Source organism: Trachymyrmex septentrionalis, unplaced genomic scaffold (assembly GCF_001594115.1).
Source record: "Trachymyrmex septentrionalis isolate Tsep2-gDNA-1 unplaced genomic scaffold, Tsep1.0 scaffold37, whole genome shotgun sequence".
NCBI classification, from domain to species: Eukaryota; Metazoa; Arthropoda; class Insecta; order Hymenoptera; family Formicidae; genus Trachymyrmex; species Trachymyrmex septentrionalis.
In genome coordinates this window covers 7,263,815-7,286,704 of record NW_017305536.1, presented here as the reverse complement: position 1 = coordinate 7,286,704, position 22,890 = coordinate 7,263,815, and the positions used below count along the sequence as shown (strand labels likewise).

The following is a 22,890-nucleotide window of genomic DNA, read 5'->3' as shown; positions in this document are numbered from 1 at the left end:
GGGAAAAATCAAAAATACTCCTGTACAGATTCAATAATTCTGTAATTAAACTCAGAATATTATTCGAGTAATTAGGAAACTGCAAATAGAAAGATCCTGATATTATCTTCTCTTATATAAAGTACAAAATTAATAATAATATTTTGTGGAAAAATACATTCCTCTATGTCCGCAACATCCAACATTGGCAGATACGAGCTAAATATTATTGGCGATACTATTGCCTTGAGATGCCGACAAGACTGTACCAATAATTCTATTTCCGTCATAGCCGCGTTCGCTGTTCCTACTATCGCGGCAGAAAGCAGAAAAGGGATAAAAAAAAAGAGGGATGGCGCCGTGGAAGGGTGTCCAAATGAGGCCAATTATACCGGGGCTATCGATCGGGATTTTATCGGCGTGTCACCACTCGAGCGACTCCAATGCAAATATTTCTTTCGGAATGAAGCATCCTCGAATCCGAGGGAGACACGGGAGTTTGTTCGCATAAGGCGATCTCCTGAGCCTGAAAGCCCTGGCTATGAGCTACACGATAAAATAAGAAGACTTGAGAGAAATAAGAGCGCGCTTATTAAAAGCCAATGAAGAACATCCTTTTACGTGGAGAAATATTCAGCACAATAGTCTTCACCGAGAGAGAAGATCGGGGGAGCTTTCGTTCGAGCGAAAAAGGGGGAAAGAACAAAAGGAAAAGAGCACAACCGTTGAGATGAAAAATGATCACAAAAAAGAGTTATCGATACAACTGCTCGTTGTGTGTTGATTATGAACGAGAAATTGCTGGAAGAAATTTCTCGTTCATAATCAATACAACGAGCAATCTTTTTTTTTTTTTTTCATAACTTCAGCTGTATTTCGAAATGCTCGAAAAATCTTCAATTAGATTTTAAGAACAGTTTGCTGAAATACCTAAAAAAAAAAAGGCTAGATACGGATTTAAAAATAATTTTGCTGCATTATCAAAATAATTACGTAAAACACTTAAATTAAGTTAGAATGCAGCATTGTTCATCGTGTTTGAGTTTCTCATATAATTCTTATATAATTGTTTTAATAGTCCAATAAAATTATTTTCATATCTAAATTTTTAGATATTTCGGCAAAATCGTTCTTCCCGTGTAATTAAACAATTGAATAAACGGAATTTATGTATCATTCGATCCGCAACATTGATACTGATTGTCAATGTCACAAAGTTACAGATTTATAAGATAAATAACGCTAATTATGGCGTTATAAACAACGCGTCGTGTGAAGCTCTCTAAAAAAAGAAAAGGGCGTTCTGAGGAACGCGAGTTAGGTCGAGAGAAAGGAAAAAAAGGGCGGCGACTCACCACCATGTCAGAGCCACTCTTGGAGGCGTCGCTGACGGCGGAGGGGCTCCTTTCGATAACGAGGCCTCCAGGTACCGGTGTCGAGGTCGGTGTAGGTGTTGGTGTATTCGTGGGCGTCGGGGTCGCCGCCGAAGTGGTGCTGGCCGGCTGGCTTGACTTCGGGGTCGGTCCCGGTGTAACGACGGTGGACGATGCTGACACCGATTGATCCTTGTCGGAGCTTGTCTGGTTGTTTCCAGCAACGGCACCGCCGCCGCCGCCGACGATGGACGACGCTGCTCCTGCGGCCGCTGTCGAACTCGAACCACCGGACAATTCATCCGTTGGCAAAGAGCTCCCAACGTCTGTCAATAGCAAGTACACACGTTCCGTCCATTATTTAACCATTTCGAACACAACGTACTCTACGATCGGCACTTCAATGAGGAGTAATTTTATTAACTGCAGTTTCTCAAAAAAGTTACTTGTATACTGAAAAAGTCTAGTAATAGCTAAATGTACTTTGTGTTTAACGTGTTGGTGCAATATTCAACAAATTACTAAACATAATCATAGTAATCCTATTTGGTAATAATTAGAAAAGTAACATTAGCGTTTAGTTCAGTTTCAACCAGACTTTTTTCTATGTATCAGACTTCTCCTTCTAAAAATTTTTTACAAGTTAACCAAAATGTAAATAAAATATTAATTAAACAATTACATAGATTAGAGACGCTTTCTTCGAGCATAAAATGGTATTAACATATTACATAATTCAAGCTGTTAAAAATGCGCTTGTGATATTTTTACTGCTGTCATATAGTGTATAATTTTTAGTCCAATGTTGAACTGTTATAGAAAAACGAATTAATTTTTTCATTAACAAAGAACTCGTGGAAGTCGAATCGTGAAGTTACTCCTATCGTTTAACTTTTTTAATTATAACATGTTTTATGGAAGTTGGTTTCAGCTCATAATTTTCAGAAATTAATTCATAAGGAAATATGTGAGACTTTCTGACACTGAAAGAAATAATATATCGAGAAAAAATTTTTGTAACTATAATTACATGTTACTATAATTATTACTGCTATAATATTAGTAATAATAACTACAATATATACTTCTATCAACAAATGTATATAGTAACAACCAAAAATGACTATAATTATACTTGTTATTATTACAAAGTTGAAATTACTGACAATTAACCATATTATATGTTATCTCAAAAGGAATTTAACTAGTAATTTATAGTAACCATTTATTATTAATATTATAGCAGTAATAATCGTAATTATAGTGTAATATGTAATTACAGTTACAAATATAAAAAATCTTTCTCCAAGTGTATAATAAATGTCGGATTTTGATCAATTTTTCCAAAATTGTTAGCACATTTATAAAATTCGATTGAATGAAGTAATAAAAGAAATTTAAGTATTAAGTAAAGCGATATTTTCACAAAATAACTGCGTTATTCGCACCATGTACACGCATAGATGAACAATCCAGCATGAGTTTGCTGTTCCATATGCAGCAACCGGGCCAGAAAAAAGTTAACGAAACTAATTTAACTCTCTACGGCGTGAGAAATTCAACGAAAATAAACATTTATGCTGGCGTGGACAATGTTGTATCGCCGAGGGCGTATAATAGTCCAGGACAGTGTCTTTCTTGTTACATGCACGAGATATTCGTTCGTTACTTTCGTGCAAATTGCAAGGACAAAGTATGCCTTGATAAAGAAGAGCAAATTTGCAAAATCTGCGACGCTGCTTCGGATTATCTAAATATCTTGAAATTAACCTATTTCACCCAGGGTTACAATCGCGTTAAACAAATTTGCAAAATCCATAACATTTGTTTCGGATTATCTAACTATCTTGACCGTAGTTTGACTCCCGCGTCGAAGAGGACACAAATCCAAAGTCGAAACGTTCGTAGAGTTAACTTTGTTGGCGAATCCATTTCAATTGTTTGCGAATTCTATTATATCTTATTGCATTGTAAAGATATTATTTATGCGCTAACAACCGCGGAAGTTTTTATGAACAATTTACTTATATTTGATTTATTCTTAAAGCTATAGAACTATTTTTATTTTAAATATCTTGAAACTAACCTATTACAATGGAAATTATAACAATCGCATTGAAGAAATCTGCAAAATCCACGCTTTGTTTCGGATTATCTAAATATCTTATCCCCAGTTTGACTTCCGCATCAAAGAAGAAACTGAAATCCAGAGTTGAAATGTTTGCGGAAATAATTTTGTTGTAAGAATGAAATTGTAAAAATGAAATTGTAAGAGTGAATGTGTTGGTGAATACATTCCAATTGTTTTGCGAATTATATCTTATTCCATTATAAGTATATTATTTACGCGGAAGCTCTTACAGTCAATTTATTTTGAAATTATTCTTGAATTAGAGTCACAACATTATTTTTATTTTAAATATCTTGAATTTATCTATTACAAATTACAATCGGGGATTACAAACAATCGCGTTACGCAGCATCATCTTCTGCGCAAATCGAACACAAGGGACCTCATCTCTCCCGGCGTAAGCGAATTCCGTTCGCAGCGTGCAATCACACAGATTGTAATTACCTTGGGCGCTTCTTGCTACGACTAGCTCAACCAGACCACGGGCCTTCTGAAGAATCGAGATCGCCTGCTCATGGGAAACGTTTGAGTCTAAGGGCTGCCCATCGATCGCCAATATTTGATCTCCTTCTAACAGTCGACCGTCGCTGAAACAAAAATACCATAATTCAGGTATGTGTTTATTCGTGACGAAAATCACACTCGATTGCCACTTGTGAAAAATGAATCTCAAAGTAAATAAAACAGATTGCTGAGTGAACGATGAATTTTGCATTCAGACAGGCGACGAAATGGCGCGTATTACGCGAGGCATAATATTGTTTGCCATTGACATTTCCGGCCGTTTGGCGCGCGTATTTGCTTTACGTATTTCGAATTGGGTCGGCTAAATAATCAGGAAACGATCAATAATCAACTTATCTAATAACGCGATATGAATACCCACTATGCAAATACACGCGGCCCGCTCGGGTCTGTTATAATTAGATTGCTTTACGCGAGAGGAGGAGGGTGGACCGTGCATTATCAGATCGCTGCGATTTTTATTCGGTGAAGAGGAAGATAGGGGTTCCCTATTACGAAACATCGACGCACACGTAATTTCCTCCCTATCGCAACGACCGCAACATAATTAGCTCGTGCTCGTTTTAAGACTCTTTAACAACGCGGACGTAACGTTAAACTTCCAATCCTGAGTTATACGGCTGATATTAAACAAAAATCCTCCCCGTTTGCGAACGATAACGCTCACAGACAGGAGGCTGCAGGCGATATCTAGAATTTCCTCCCCTTATCTCGTATATTTATACAAAGGATTATCGTAACGTCGCCAACTCGACACAAGTGCTCGGTTACTGGTTATGATGTATAGAACAAGACAACGCGTGCCGATATGATGTAATGTATCATGAAATCCTTTGCAGTTTCCCTCCGACTCTACGGCGATTATATTTTTAATAAAATTATCAGCATCTCGCATCGCGCTAAAATTTCCATGACGTACAACAGTAATCGGATAATTCGTTTGAACGCTAACTCAATTTATTATGCAGCCCCTTGCAGTTGCCTTTTCGAGAACGTGAGATTACACCTTATATTACAGAGAATTAGATTAGAATAAACGCAGATGGTAGATAAGAAGACCGGACGCAGATTCGGTTCTCGCCGAATCGTTTATTTGTACACTGGAAAAAAAAATGTTTTATCAATAGTATATATTATTTTAATTAAAAATAATCTTGTTGATTTATATATACAGTGAGAGCAAAAAGTATTCGTACAAGGAAATTTTTTATAAAAAACAGTCGTACTTGTAAAAAATAATTAGCAATTTTATACAATAAATATATTCTGTTCTAACAAACGAGCATGTATTTCTGATTTTAGAAGCTAAATTTGTCGACTGTACAAACTTTTTGAGCATTTAAATAATAGAATTTTTAATTTCCGCTTATTTCTCAGATGATATATTTTCTATACTTAATACACATCTTTTTGGTATATATAATTTTAAGAAATATACAGTCTATTTTATTCTTTATGAATAAATTGTTAATTACCCAGCAAGAAATGATGGTCAATTAAACGTCGAATTGATGTCGAATTGGTGTTAAAATCATTGTATCGATATCAATTCGATGACTCAATTCTCGCTAGATAATATTTACTTTTTGAAGATAAAGTTTTTTTTAAAAAATATTTTCTCTGTAACGAATACTTTTTACACTCACTGTATATAATGACAATATTAATAAAACAAATAAAATTTTATTAAAACAATAGCACGGATTTGTTTTTTATTAATAATATTATTAAATTAATAAAATTATTTTCAATTAAAAACAATACTGTTGATATAAATCTAAAATATATAGCATTGTTTTATAATAATATATATTGATATGATTATTTTTTTAGTATATATTTTTTTAGTATATATAAACAAGATTTACGTTACTCGAGAGGGATGAAAGGAATGAAAGTTCCACGCGATACAGTTGTCCATTTAAAGGGCTATATAATGGAGATAGTAAGTTTTAAGCCATAAGAAATTAACTAATTATAATATATTCTCTTCATATTCAACTGTGATTGGTCAATTTCTTACAGTTTACGGTATGTTACTTCCATTATAGACGGCCCTTAAGAAATACAATGATGGATACAACAGATTGCCGTAATGCCGAGATACTTCGTGCCGAAAGTGGTCCCCGTCGTTCTATAGATGCTGTCAAGATACAACTAAGTTATCGATATATCGCTTCAAGTGGAACTAAGTGGAACAAGCCAGCCGGCCGTACGAGTCTACAATCTGTCGAGAAATTCGAACGACAATACGGCGGTACGAAGGATGAGGATAGTCTGATAAAGGTCTTTTGACAAGCGATAAGACCTGATATCTGATTAATTAAATTTCTCGATGACGGTCTTGGACAGGCAAGGCGAAATAACCGCTCGCTCACCAAGTACCTGTGTTGCCTCGTAACTTCCGCGTAATTAAAACCTGTTTGGGTCTTTATAAAACCGGAATGTTCCTTCTTTTGCGTAACGAATACTGGAAGCCGAAATAAGAAGCGTGATAGCTGCCTGAATAGGAGGCAACGTTTGAGTAGCAAATAAAAAGGACTTGTCCAATTTAATTTTAGAAATGCAAACAGGAATCTACAGAATTCTACCTTTTGGTTGAAGTTGAAATTCACAAATCCTCCGAGCGATGCTCCGCGCATCCTATATGGGAAACGTTCTATTTTCTAGTTCTTTTTCGTGTTGACATTAAAAATAAAATTTTTCGTGTAAACCGTGTCAGCTGACAAGGTAGTTGACTACATTCGAGCTAAAAATCGTTTAGAGAGTTTTCGATGCTCCTATATCTGTTGAAATTTAATGTCGAAGTATAAAATTATTAATAATTTAATAATATAAAATAAATTATTAATGAAATTTTAATTTTTATACATGCCATGAATAACAACAAATAATTAAAATAACGAGAAAATATCGCGCAGTAAGAACCTACGGGATCGAAATTGCAGTAAAAATCTCTCATGATGATAACGCTATCGGAAATAACATTATGTCCGTTACCGCTTCCACGTCGCCATCGTTTATCGAGTGGGGCATTCTCCGCGACATTTGGCATAGCACGCAAAGCTACACACCGCGATCCAGCATTTAATGGCACGATGGTGGTCACGTTACCCAATTTCCGTCAAACTGAATTTCAATGCCTGCGCTGTCGCTAATGATACTAATGATGTCGCTTTGGTCACGGTAATCTACGTTTCCATTTTCTGCGGTTTGAACAGGCGCCTGACGAGATCCGACAAGAACACAACTGTAATGATATAACAAGTCTTATGGAGCTGTGTCGACGTAGAACAAAGCCACGTTCTCGCAAAAACGAAGATTCTTAAGAGATTATCCCGAATCTCCCAAGAACTTAAGACCTGGGATACCAAACGTATAATTATTCATTCTGTACTCTGCTTTTTCATTTGTTACGATTATTCACTTTGCTATTCATCTTGCGCATTACGAAATGACATAAATGGTTCTTTGCATGAAACAATAATTTGCGCTAAATAAAAACCAAGAATGATATTAGTATATTCTAGAAAGGAACTTATTCCAACAAGGAAACACAAGTATCCTCCTTCAAAATATGAAACATATATTTTTTATAAGATTTTTTACACGTTAAGGGGATGAAAACTTTCTCTTGAAAAAAATATTAGTTTTTTTTCTTTCTAATGTCTAACCATCATTTACTCCATCATTTAAAAAATATTTTTAATTAAAATAGTTTCAATAGATTCAAGAATACTTTATAATAATAATAATAAAATTTTTTATCTCTTATAAAAATTTATAAGAGATAAAAAAATTATAAAATTTTAAGTACTAATTGGTAAACCGGATGGGAAAAGACCATTGGGTAGGCCAAGACGTAGATGGGAAGATAATATTATAATGGACCTTAACGAAATGGGGTACGAGGGTCACAAATGGAGGGATCTTGCTCAGGGACGGGAACAGTGGCGGGATTTGGTATTTGCGGCAATGAGCTTTCGAGTTCCTAACGCCTAATAATAATAATAATAATAATAATACTAAAAATTTATGATATAAAAAAAATTTTATTATTATAAAATATTTTTAAAACTATTTAACTTTTATTTATTTAAAACATTATCGATTTAAAATACCTTTTATATCTTTTGGGACGGTTTAGATATTCACTTAGAAAGAAAAAAACGACCTCTTTTAAAGGAGAATTTCACCCTCGTGCGAGAAAATCTATAAAGTCTCTTTTTTTTTTTCTATATTTTAACATATTCAGAGCTTATTAAAATCCGAGGGAGATACTCCGTTATGTTCCTTCTCTGTGTATATGAATTTACATTAATTAAACAAAAATGTTACAGAAAGAAATGAGATTTTAAAAACTGTACAGAAAGGACGCAACAAAGAACAACTGTACGGATAAAAGAAAATTAAAAAAATTGCTACGAGGATGAACTATAAACCGATATCATTTGCAGAAATTGCGCGGTAATAAATATCCGAAGAATAAAGTCATAACGATAAGAACGATGGAAATCCTCTTTGCGCGCGATACAAAAAAAAAAAACAAGTAAAAAATTCGTAAAATGAAGATATCAATGGTAATACGTATAAACTCGTTAGAATATAAAGATAGCAGTGAAATAGCAGTGGAAATACGACGCACGAATAAAAAGACGGCATTGATGTGCTTTGCACTTTGAAAATCACGAAAGAAAGGTGGATGGAAAGGTCATTCGCGAGATCATAATAATGACTCTGATAAAAATTTCGCTCGCAGCACGCGAGGTAGGTATAAAAGCGAAACATATAAGGATGATCGAATTAATGCAGTGGACAACGGTGGATGTGCGAGCGGATTGGCGCCGTGGCGCGCAGAAGCGTATAGGAAGCGGCGGTGCTCTCCCCGTATTCCAGCGCCCTGTAAATTATGAATGAGGCGTATCCTGCGCGAGCCCGTGTGTACCGAGCTCTCAGATTACTCCCGCAGCTCGCCCGGCGCTTCGAAGTATATACGAGGGTGGATAGCCTCGTGTAAGGGTAGCGAGTAAAAGAGAGTGGGCCGTGGAGTTCGTTCGACGTAGGAAAACACCGGCGGCGGCGAGCCGGCGTCGAGAAGGGGCAGGGTTTTCAAAGCCGTCTCTTAGCATACATGAGGAGCGAGCAGCCGGATATATCGTCGTAAAAGAAAAAAAAAAAAACGCGACTCTGTGCACGACTCGTTTTTCCTTCTCGCGTTTTTCTTTCTCTGTTTATCGCGCGTTCCTAGCCGTTTCTCCCGGCCAGAGTCGTAAAACCGACGTAACATCGAAACTCCGACATGAAATGTAAAAGCTCTTAGCTCTTAGCTCCTCGATTTAATGCTCAACAAATGGGCATCTCTTCTCTTGTCCTTCACTCCTATAATTTGCATAAACAGGGTTGTCACAAATTCCTCGTCCTTAAATTCCATGATTTTCCCCTGATTTCTAGGCAAAATTCCATGATTTTCTTTGACTTTCAATAATATTTTCAAAGTTTTTGTATTTTTGTACCGATTTGGAAATCTCATTAAATATTTTGAGAGATCAATTGAACATAACAAATTATTATTAATGTTGTTCTCTGACACTTGCACTTGCATTTCTAACTGTTAAGTTGGTATTTCTAATTACGCGTGCGATACATATATCAAACTTTTTTACAGCCAAGAATTTTAATTTTTCAGGAAATTGTGCAAAATTCCCTGACTCTTTCCTAATTTCCCTGACCGTTTTTAATTTCTCTGACAATTTCCTGATTTCCAGTTTTGTGGCAACTCTGGCAAACATTGCGTTTTAAGAAAAATGCCCTTTTCGGCAGATTGTTTGTCCCAATTCTATGCTACACTCTGGTCAGGTTTGGGGATCAGGCTTGGGGAAGATTTAAGATCTGTTGTACGACGTAACGTGAGACGTCTAACTATCCATTGTTTCGTACTGCGATATAGTTACACGACTGACTGGCACACTAAACTTTCGCCGAATTTCCAAACTGTTAGAGAACAGCTCGGGCTCACACTTTGTCTGAAACGCGACCATTATGCAAAATCGCCCACGTAAATTCTGCGGGAACTGCAAGTGCTACAAGATAATTACGTAACTAGCTCAGAGACGTAATTTATGCTCTACGTAAATAATACCGACAAACAACAGCTGCACGCCGTGGAAGGGGCGTATTTTTTTTATCTTCTTCAATGATCATGCATGAATGTTTTCATTAAGCGGAAAAAAGTCATTTGTTTTTTTTTTTTCATTGGAGCTGCTTTTTGTACCTCTTCATTATTCGACTGGCCCTTGGGAAGGGAAGAACGGTTGTTGTTTTGCAATTCGGCTCTGCACTGATTGCAGTTAGTGATTCCAGCGCATCGCGAGTTATTTATTCTTCAGTCTGCAGACTGCCTGATCTGCTTGCAAGCGCTTGTAAAGCGCTTGATCGATACTATCTCTATCTATTGAAAATGGAGCACGTAACTGTGCACGTGTGTAGAGGATACGCAAAGATAATCTAAAATATATTCAAACCGGCACCAAGAGTCGATAATTCATTATATTGGCTCCAATTTTAAATGTTGTTCGCTTCTCCATAAAAAATTAATCTGATTGATCGATTATTTTGAAAATCTTGATAGTACAACCCCTTTATAAAGTGTCCAAACGTTTCAAAAGCCGAGCCCATTTCGATTTGCATGTCGCAAATGTTATTAGTCTAGTGACCATCGCTAAATGCAGAATACAGTCGGACTGTAAACATGAAAACAGAACGAGGTGAATTGTATTTGATTAGTAATTAAGCTTCGCAATGCCTGCAGTCGAGCAAATTGCAAAAAGCACTGGCAGATAATCGTGACGAAACATGAAACAAAAATATTCTGATTCAATATGTAATTAATAATTCTTTAACTTTAATACGATCACAGATGTAAACGTATTCTTCGGTTAAAATGTATACATAATATGCATAGAAAATAAAATCGCGTATCTTTTAATATTTAACATTATCACGTTCTCAATATATGACGTGTCGGATAATGAAATGCAAAAAAACTGCTACTGCGTAAAAATTCAATGCCGAATACGTAGAAATAGAAAGCCCCAGAGCGGCAAAAATTAATGCGAATGTTCTGCACAAAGGAAATCCTCGATCTATCTTCTGTTTTAGCCGCTTGTATTTCCTTTGACACACACACACACACACACACACACACACACACATGCACAAAGCGCTCCGGAAACCGTATATAATCAGAAAAGGAGTGATTCCGCGAATAAAAATAAGTCGGAAATATAGAATAAAATTTTTTTTTGTATATAGTTTTGTTTCAAGAAAATCGAGTTTGAATATTCGTTAAGTACGCGCGTGACAAGCACTTGACAAGCTATTAATCTACAAGCTATTAATCTAACATTCATTGATTATTTACCACTATTTTTATATCTGAATCAGTCTGAATTTAATATAAAGTAACGTGCAAATAAGTGTTTCAATAATGTATTTATTTTATTAACTGAGAAACTGCTAAAAATATCTTCATGTCGCAGATAAATTCTTGCTCGACGAATTAAAGATGCAAATAGAAATAGTGGTGGACAGTTGAGTAAACCAAGCAGATTATAGCACGTCAAGTACACGTCAAGTGCACATTAAGTACACGTGTAATTAACAAACTCGACTTTCAAACTCGATTTTCTCAAAAACAGAACTCTGTACGAAAAAATTTTATTCTTTATTTTCGGCTTACTTTTACATGAGGCATCACCTCCTTTCCGGTTATATCACAATTTCTAGAACATTCTGTATATATAGTATATTATATAGTATATATATATATATATATATATATATACATATACACAATACATGTATGTACCTATATATGGTTTATCTATATATACATATGTATATATAAACCACATATGTGTGTGTGTGTGTGTGTACACACACACACACACACACACACACACACACACAAAATTACATACATAAACCACAGCGCGCACTTATCGATTCGCATATGTTGTCCTATATATATAGCATTTCTCACCACTTAGGAATAGCGGAGGCAGAAAACTTCCTCCTATTGTTTTCAGTAGTAGTTCAGTAGTAGAGGTATCTCCCTCACATCAGATTCAGACCGCGTATCCCTCGGAATACGTCGCCGAAACTTTTAGAATATCAAGATATATAAACGTCCGCGTCCCGAGGCTTAAGGTGAAACCGCGATCATCGTTTGCAAGTCAAATATACGACGCAATTTCTCACCGCGTCGGGATATATCACACGACGTGCGTGCACATAACAATTCCCCGACAGCGTCTCGCAAACGAGGGTGTTCGCGTATCTCTGTGAAAATTTCCCTGTCGCACTCGCGACACTGTACCTCGAATTGAATACGGTGAATCTGCTACGGAATTCGATCCGAATTTCGTGTCACGCAGACACCTTCGTTATTTTTTTTTTTTATTCTGTAGAAACGTTTTCCCTTTTGCAATAACTGCAATTGGATCGAGGCGGAAAGAAGAAATGGCGATGCGAGAAATGACGATGTGACAAACAAGGTATAATCCGGAGATGATTGATCGACATGTATCGAGATGCAAAATTGTTTTTTCCGAAAAAGTGAATCGCACGTCTACTCAACTATTCAAGCTAGCTATGTGAATGAAATTGGCTTTTCGGAAAAAGCAATATTACGTGTATCTGGTTTATGCGCAACATTTATTTGTTTGTACTATTCTTACCAATGTCAGAACAAGCTATTGAAGCAGTCAATAGACTCGCGATATCTGATAAGTGACTCGATATCTCGCAGAATTCTCTTGCGTCGCGCAAAGTAAGTATATAAAATAAGTTCCATTGTATTTGATGAAAACACAGATACACGAGAGAAACCACCGAAGAATCCCATCTTTTTCTCTCACTGACAGGTCGTGGACTCCGAATTAGTGGGTAAGCCAGGGTGGATAAGCCAGAAGTTTTCGGTAGATTGACGTATAGGGCTTACACAGTGTCGGTCCAGTCGCTAGTAGGTTAATCTTCCTTTCCCTCTCTTTTGTGCGACTCCAAAAAAGTTTTGTGCTGTTGGAAGCCGTCGCTGCAAGTGAAACGAACGCACGATAGCAGGTCAGCGATTCGACGAGGTCGAATCCGAGAAAGTGTAAGCAAAATTTCTTCAGCATGCAAAATTTCTGGTTTGCGATTAGCAAAATTGTCGAAACATCAAACAGCTGCACAGCACGCCATATCTTTACCTCGGAAAATTTAATCAAAACTCGCTAAGCCATTGGAAAGGATAGAAATTGCAGAGTAAGCATAAAATTATTCGATACACAACTCTAAGATCGCTCAATGCGTAACAATGCTTCGCTAACTAAATATTTCGCAATTCTATCTACAGAAAGAACGATTTATGAATTATCGAAAAATTTTGCTAGATATAGACCTGAAAATAATTTTGTTGTTGGATCATCAAAATAATTATATATATGTATAAAGAACATTTAAAATCCGTAATAGACTATAAATTGAGATTAGATTGAATCAAATCAAAGCAAATTCTTTAAACTTGAGATTGGTATTCTTTCTTCTGATTGGTTAAATTTCAATCCAATCTCCATTTCAATTTCTAATCTAATACGAGCTCAAGCGTTGATGATAATGCTAAAAAAAGTTTTACGTAGCAACCAGCATCCTGCATAATTATTCTGGTAGAATCCAAACAAAATTATTTTCAGATACGTATTTAGCTTTCTCGATGCTTCAGCAAAATTGTTCTTCCCGTGCATTAGCGACAAATGCCATCGTCGTTAAAATTATTTAAAACTGTTTCTCAGAATTGCAAAATTCCATCCAACGTGTTCTGCGCTACTTACCAGGCGCAAGTGCGTGCTAAAAATAGCAACTAAAAATACGATCGACTTCACCTCGCCCACGCAGATACTTCGAGCGGACACGATCGAATAATTTCGCACTTACCGCAGCAGGACATCGTTTAATCGGAGAGTCCATAATGGATACAGACGCTTCTCATATCCGACACCCGATGAAGTTGTATTAACTCAAACTCGCGCTGGCTGAGATAAGGAAATCCTAACTCGAGTTATTGAGACGGCGAGGCATCGGTATACGCTCACTATCTTGTGGTTAGATAAATTAACCCGTTGTCAAGTCATTCATTATTTCGGAAAGGATCGTTAATCAGAAAATAGGAAATGTTAATTAAGATCTAAATTTCCCGAAAACATGACAACTCAATTAAACGTGAGACGTGACTTTGTCATTGGCATGTACTTGGCTATTCAAAACTCCCTTTCATATGCGTGAAACTATTACGTACATTAAGACTATTATCTCATTATGGGTTTAGGTTACTCGATACATACCTTTGTATCCTACGTACCCTTTAATGTACATATATTGTCACCGCGATATTATCCGACATGATCAAAGCTCCGTGCCAAGTTGCTTGACGAGGGTACTTCGTCTAATCTCTATAATTCACCGCATGAGAGAGAGAGAGAGAGAGAGAGAGAGAGAGAGAGAGAGAGAGAGAGACTAGACTCATTTAGATTAATCGATGCTCAATTTAAGGAACTAAACACTAAGCCTACAACGCTTTTGAATAACTATGGTATATAAAAATATGGTATACATGCATGTACATATATAGAATATAGATAATTCACTGTGAATTATTTAGGTATTGAGAAGGTCTAGCTTTGACCGTTATATAGGCTTGAATATGCTTATACTTAGTATTTAATATTATGTCGGTCTTAATAAAATCTTATTATTGTTAACGTACTAAAGGAATATTCTGTAACAATGAACAAACTGTCACATCGATTTTATTCCGTCACGATATTAAATCTTTAAATAGGTGGCTACAATATTCTACGTTATAGATACCATATTAAAGTTATCTTCTGTTCTGGAAAAGGAAAATAAAAAGAAATAAGGTCTTAAATATTTTTACATTCCTCTACCTCATAAAAATATAAATAATGTAGATTTAAGTTTATACTGTTAAAAAAATATAATTAAAAATTAAATTGGTTTGGGGTGTTTTGAACACTTATCTACTCAAAGGTTAATGTCTCATTCCGTTTCTTGTTTTCCAACATGTATTTTTAATGAATATATAGTTAAAAGAACGGTAATGGATTTTCTAAACAAACAAACAGAAAAAGTCAGTTCGCAATCCTAGCTCGGAAACAAAAACGCTTGCGAATAACTAACCATTTTATGAATAAACAAATACACATATCACCCGCATACGACAGGACAAGAAAAAAAAATTAATCGAACAAAACCGTTGACGGCACTTTGTAAAAAAGAGTTAAAAAAAAAAAAAAAACAAATACCAGAAATGTTTGTGAAAGACGACGAAAAGTTGGATGAGAGAATGCGCGAACACGCGAAACCAGGCGCAATTAATCTAATTAAAGGCCGCGCCGTGTGCGTCCTGAAACAAAACAGACGAGACTCCGACGTAATAATCCGGGCATGAAAGCACAGAGATCGAAAGATACCGCTGACCTATATCATTTGAATTCCATTCGCGTTTAAATGCCGCGTGAAGCCGAAGAAGAAGAAAAAAGGGACGTAAATTGGCCGTGTCGCGAGCGCGGTATCGTGAAAGGAAGTGGTCGAGATTGCAGCAAGAATAATGCGTCCCTCAAGCTCATGGCACGCCGATATTCTGGACGAGAGCGATCCATCATTTATTGCGATTTGAAGTGACACCGCGTCCTCCAACGTTTATTTTGCTGCCCACTGCAAACTGTCCTTAATCTACGAAAGTGCCTCCTCATCCATTTCAAGCAGACCTCAAATTATGTGACGCGACGCTTATAATCTTTGTCCCTTCACTTTTGGAATGCGAATTGAAAAACCAAGTTTTTTTTTTCTCTCCAAGTTCAACACTTGCTTTCATTCGCTTGTTCTTCATGCACTCGTTTTTATAAAACGTTCCAGTTCTATCAAATTTAAATAACAAATTCTTTGGGTAAATTTAAAGTCGATCACTCCTTAACGAAAATGTCAAGACGAAAGTAGCTTCGCTGTTAAACTTTAAGTTAACTAATTAACTGCCTGAATTTATTTGCTGCATTTTCATAAAAACATTTTGCAATTATTTGCATAAAGAAAAAAATGATTCGGAGAGATAGCAGCATGACAATTTATAGATGCCAATTAAAGAAAAGAAGGGCATTGAAAATTTTCGTTAGCGATGATGGTCAACAATAAATGATTATTAAATACGAAATTAAAAACAACAATAGAGAAATATGTGTGACGGTGGATTGATTTCCAATTCTTTCAATTAATTTCGTCGAATGAAACTAATATTTGGTTTAAAATATAATTGATATTAAACAATTTTACACGGTAGAAAACATCAGAACAAAAAATGCCGGATTGAACATAAAAATCGGGCGTGTGACGAGATCAAAAAGTGATGCGTCTTTATAAAAGACTGGCAACGGGCATATAGCCAATAGCACGTAAATATTTGGAGCAAACAGCATTTATCAATGACGATCTTCTCTGGCGTCACATTAAATTCTCCAATTGAGATCTCAGAAGAATCCAAATGCATTGGTCATTTTATTATTCAAAATCAAGCAAGATCGTGTAATCACTTTTACGTTAACAACGTTATACGCTTCAACTAAAAGCTTTTGCATAACAAAAACATTATATAACAAATTTACAGGTCAATAATTTGTTTACGTAATTGTATAAAATGTCAGTTTCGATATTGTAATTGCTAAAAATTCTAGACATTTTTCTGACCAATTTTGATGAGACCTCCATCTCTTGTTTTGTAATTATTATTATTATTATGACAAACATTTTCAGAATTATTAAAAATTACACAGAGATATTATAAACGATATGTGGCCACATATCTGTACAATCTGGGAACGGGTTAACGGTCAAGGTATATTAGATTTATCGCACTGATTAAAGCAGGAAACGGAATCGAATCGTGCGACGACGTTATGGTAATAACGCGTTTCCATATCAAAGCTGAATATTTTATCTTTCGGGGCGGTGAGCGACCGCGCCATATAATTTATGGAGGGTACAGATTTTCCAACGAGCACAATTCAACTGCTTATAGGAATATTCATGTGGTCGGTCAATCGGCGGCCGGCCGGCCGTGCCGCGTACGAGAATAAACAGCGCGATTATCACGAAATTACAGACCGTTGTTATTAGAAAATGGAAATGTGCTGGCAATTCTCATTTTATAAATGAGTGAATAATAACTAGCTGTAAAATAACACAGCCCGCGCTGTTACATTCTCTACAATTTCCGCCCCGATACACTAAAATTGTTTCACATCGACGGTACGCTCAATATCGCCCGTCTCATCCCATGCAAAGCGAGCCGAATATATAATATAAAACAATATTAAAATTTCTCCAAACATTTATCTAGCAAATACCCCGCCCCTTGCGATCGTTTCAACGAGAAATGAAAAAATTCGCGTATAAAAAGTTCACGTTATACGGTTCTATATATAATGCGTGTTTTTACGAGTACTTTATAAATTTATAAAAAATTCCAAGGGATTCGACATTGATCGAACTTAGATGAAAAGCTCAATTTAGATTAATGTACATCAACAAGATTTCTATTATCTACAATTCCGTTGAAATACAATATCTCGTTATAATAGTAATAATAATTCACTTCGCGGAAATTTTTTTACGGTTAATTATTTAACGTGCGTTAATTATTTAACAAGCGTTAGATTTAAATATGTATTGAAGCAAATAATTATTTTACAAATTTCCACATTAATTTTTAATGAGTTATTGCGATTTATTAATTATATTCGATACACTGAGACAAAAATTGTTTGTTTAATTAAATTAATTTAGTTCGTCTTTACATCTCTCGTTGAAGAATATATTCAAGTATTATAAAATATAATATGTTCAACTTAAATACATCTATTCTTCATCGAAAGAAAAAACGAATTAAATTAATTTAATTAAAATGAACAATTTTTTTCTCGGTGTACAAAACATTTATATTAATACAAGAATTTTATTTATAACAATCAAAGAAAAAAAACACATCTATCTACGGGTCTTCAATAGTAATTCATCGAACGAAATCATCATGAGTTCATTCGGTTTTAACCGTCGCTTTGCCGTCGTTGCGCACTTGCTCGAAATAATTTCGTGTCAGATGCAATTTGTGGATCCTACCGCAAAATTCGAACGGATGACAACTCATTAATTAAAATCAAACAAATCGCTATATTATGTATCGCCGTAGTATGCGTACCGTTTTCATAAATACGCAATGAGGTATTAAATTCAATACAGAGTATTCGCGACGAACACATGCGCGCATCACCGTGTTAAAAAGCGAACGAGCAAACGGACGTATAAAATTTATTCGACGCATAAATTTCAACGGCCGGCCTTCCGAAAATTCGCATAAATGTTACGGTTACTGTACTATTAATACCGCAACATAACAATTTCCTAGTATTTGCATGCATATGTAACAAATGGAAGCGGATCAGGAATTCTGAAATATACATTTAAAATTCGTAACTATTATTTCTAAATAATATTCCTTCAATTGAGTATGAAAAAAATATAGTAAATCCTATTTAATTCTCCGGAGCTAACAAAATCTGTAATACAATTACTAATGCCAAAATCTGGTTGTACATAATCAAAAGAACAGGGAAGCAGAATAACAGATTTCATCCTATTAGAATGTGCATTTTCGGTGTAACTGGTTTCCTGTTTCTATTCTCCTTATCCTTATTTCTCTTTGATTGTACGCAGCTCCTAAGATCCGTTTAATTTATGTTAATTAAAAGGCACTAATTAATTTCAAGGACAATTCGAAGAAAATTTATAATATAACGTAAAATCAAAATGGTATTACCCGTAAAAAGTAATGAATACTTTCTAGGTATTATCGTATACTAAAGTGTATTTTAATAAGAACAATTTCCAAATTTGCAGATGTAACATATAGAAAAAAATTGAATTGTTTGACATTTCTGACAAAGAGATTTATAATTAAGTGAATCCAATAAACCATTATACTTTGGAGAGTTAATTAATCCGAAATATAACACGTTAAAACGTATATTACGGCAAGAGAATTGAGATTTTCCCCTTCCTTTTTTTCGCGCGTAGTCATTATTTTTTTAGAAACATATTTTCCACATGAGAGTTTACAAAAATAGATTCATCTTTGAGTACTGGTTTGGTATAAGCAGTATAATCATTTTAGCAAGTTTAAAATGGCCATTCCGAAGTGTTTTTCCGAAGTGACTATTTTCAATCCACACGTTCACAAAAGAGGTGATACAACGAGCTATGAAAAATAGCGTAATAGGAATCATATTCGCGTCTCGCGTGCGTAATTTATATCGCCGGGCAAATGCGCGAGGATCGATATTACTACAAGCAGCTCTGTTATTGCGGCAGAAAAATTAATATCGCGCGAGTGTATAAGGCGTGTCGCTATTAAACAGCATTGGGCACTCGATGGGATGTCGAATCTAATGTGTCGCTTTTTTTTTTTTTTTGCTTTTTTTTTACTACCAGATCGACGCCGATTGGGACACACGACGTCGCATATGACGGACGCGCTTTATTGAACGATTGTTTGATATTCCAGACGGGCGATCCGTCATCGTTCCGCACGCACGCCTCCAACAAGGCACGAATGGCGGCACTCGAACGCGTATACGTATATTGTGCCGATACTGCCGACGTCGCGAGCGAACCGCCGTACCTCGCCGTTTTTGCCCGAAACGCATGATGGAAGCGCGTAACGAGCCATCTCCTGCACTTTCTGCTACCAGTTTCCGCTTTTTGCCATTTCCCTCTGTCTCTGAGCGAAACGCACATGCAGGGAAACGACTGCGCGCATACATCTCGCCTCCTGGCACGTAGCCGCGGGGACGATAAACCGCGGGCAACTTTTTACAAGGGCGGTAAGGGTGGACGTTTCTCTCTCGCGTCGCGCGTCGGGAGATTCATCCTCTACCTCTTCGATCAGGGCTCTCGCCCTTTCGACCGTATATTCGAGCGTCACGGGATTACTCGCGCCGGAAATATCGAGATAAACGGGATATCGTCGTTACATCTCGTATTCCCATCGCGACCGTGTCACGAACACACACGAACACTTTCTCTCTCCCCCTCTCCCTTTCTCGCTCTCTGTCTATCTGTGTGTCCATCTCTGTATCAATCTCCCCCTCCCCCTCCCCCCCTCGCTCTCTCTCTCTCTCTCTCTCTCTCTCTCTCTCTCTCTATCTATCTATCTATCTATCTATCTATCTATCTATCTATCTATCTATCTATCTATCTATCTATCTCTGCATCGCGCCTATATATTCGACCATTATCGCAATGCCATCAATTCCGTCGGAATTAATCGTCGACGTTGAGCGAACCGCTTCGTGCCGCAGGTTAGTGTTGTTGCAGCAACCTGACGTCATTAACGAACCACAATGGAGTAATCAATGCAAAGATAGCGAGGTATGTACGCGCGGAGACGATGTGTGCGGTGACACAGTAAGTGCCGCGTCGACTGCGACGTTTCCGCTGCGACGACATGAGACGTCGGTCCCAAGTTCTAAATCGCACACCGATTACCGTACCTCCCGTGTCTTCGCAGCCTCATTTCCATATGAATATAAATGTAACGCGAAAGATTCTACGCTTGAAAGCCGTAAAAGTATCCCTTTGGATACGTATCTCCTCGTTGGAAGCGGATTGGCAGAGGCTCCGCCCTAAAATGGACGGCTTTCATAAGAAGAGGAGTCAAGTATATCTATGTCGATATAACAAGAAATGGATTTTTAGCATCCCCTCGAGAGCGAATAGTTCACGTACTTTGTGCTATCTGAATAATCCGCAGCTATACGTTTTTTTTTCCACACAGATGGTTTTCCAACGTTCTTACAGATTAGAATATATTGAATAAAAACGGAAATGAAATTGTTCTTCATCAGAAAATGTTCGAGTTTGAATCATTACTGTTTCAGCAATAAATTTCGATCAAGTTGCAATACGTTCGACTGGAAATATTGAGAAGTTAAAAGGGAACGATCATTACACGCATTCAACAAATATTATTAGCTTAACACGGAATAAATGCAATAACTGCTTATTATACATTGAGAAAATAATTAGCGTAATTAATTTTGCATTAAAGATAATCAAATTAAAAATCAACGTTAAACGTTATGTAATTACAGCAGTAATGACGTGATTAATCAATAACAAACGAACAATTATTGCAAGAATAGAGAAACAACACTGGCTCGTACAAAGTGAGATAAGTGTCGCGGTTGCGCGAATGATAATTCATATTAGCTCGACAATATCAGAGAATTATTGCTGCGACGTGTGTGCACGATTTAAATTAAATATTAAATATGATCAAATTTGCATATATATTAATGATTATTTTGCGTTATCTCAAGAATATCAGATTTCTTCGTCGTCTGTATTACGTACTTATCACGGAAAAAAACATTTTTATTGAAATATCTAAAAATTTAGCTAGATACAAATCTGAAAATAATTTGATTGGGCTATCAAAATAGTTTTGTAGAAATTTCAATCGTGATAAGAAAAGCTACAAAAAGTTTTGATATTCTGGCAATCAGTTTGAGAGTCCTACGTAATTATTTTGATGGCTTTCAGATTTGTATCTACATGGAAAGAATGGTTTTGCTGAAATTGAAAATTTAACTAGAAACAAATTCGAAAATAATTTTGTTGAGCCAAAGTAATTACACAGAACGCTCAAATTGGTCGCTAAAATGTCAAAACTTTTGGCAGCATTGCTAATCACGTTTGAGCTTTCTACATAATTATTTTGATAATCCAACAAAATTATTTTCAAATCTGCATTTATTATATATTTAAACTTTTATACCTCAGCAAAATCGTTCTTTCCAATGTGCAAACTCTATATTAATTATAAAAATGCGATAATGACAGGAAGCAATTGCGTACAGGAACGCACGTAAACTATCGCGTTAAAATGAATTCCACTCGCGACGCGATAATCGAAGAACAGAAGTTATTTTCATAGCGCGACCGATATATCCTCGAAGCGTGGAAGGCGATAAAAAAGCTGCATAAGCACAACGTAGCTCGTTAAAAGCGGCTCCGTTCCTTCACGAATTCATTTATCAAAATTAAAGACCGATCGGGTCATTATCAGTCTATCTACTGCGATGTGGATTTTTTCCATGCATCTTCGGTTAGTTATTATCGGCGGATTTTAACTCCAATGCACTTCGTTATCCCAAATATGAAAATGCTATCACCTTTCTCTCGATAACACAAATGAATTTTTCAATCCACGTGTTGCTGAATTAAATTACAGTCGTGCGAGAATTTGTCAATTTATTCGCTCGTCTAATTTCATTTTCAGATCATTTTAATGCAACGCGTGGCTCCGCGCGATTTCCACGTGCGTGGTTTACTCATTGATTACCATATTGAAATGTCACAGCAAGCTTTCCTTCTTTCTTTCAAATTAAGCTTTTATAGAACAGAAAAGTATGACTAGAAAAAGGTAATGAACGCGCAAAGTTATATTATTAAAAAGAAGCAAATACAATTCTTTTCCGAGAGAAGTATCTATTTTCTTTCTTTAGATCTTTATTGAAGGTATAATTTCTGCTGTCCACGTAACCGACATTTCCAACATCGCCCTTGTCTCGGACACGTAGAGAAATCGGTTTTGAACACGTGGCAGTTTTGAATAACAGGTTTTTCCGAGTTACTTCCAAGCGAAGAACTGCCATTTTTCGAACAGAAGCTGGGTATGGAGTGCCTATATTTTTCACTCATACTGCACCTTTGTCC

The 22,890-nt window shown here is 36.2% G+C and overlaps 1 protein-coding gene across 1 annotated transcript in view; it reads right to left on the bottom strand.

Moving 5' to 3' along the window:
* LOC108750595 overlaps positions 1 to 22,890 on the bottom strand; it is a 115,960-nt gene that overhangs the window by 59,542 nt on the left and 33,528 nt on the right. Inside the window, exons 6-7 of the mRNA XM_018490128.1 lie at positions 3,928 to 4,070; positions 1,335 to 1,678 (exon numbers count right to left, since the gene is read on the bottom strand). Coding sequence (XP_018345630.1) covers positions 1,335 to 1,678; positions 3,928 to 4,070 — 487 coding nt within the window. The remainder of the gene's footprint in view (positions 1 to 1,334; positions 1,679 to 3,927; positions 4,071 to 22,890) is intronic.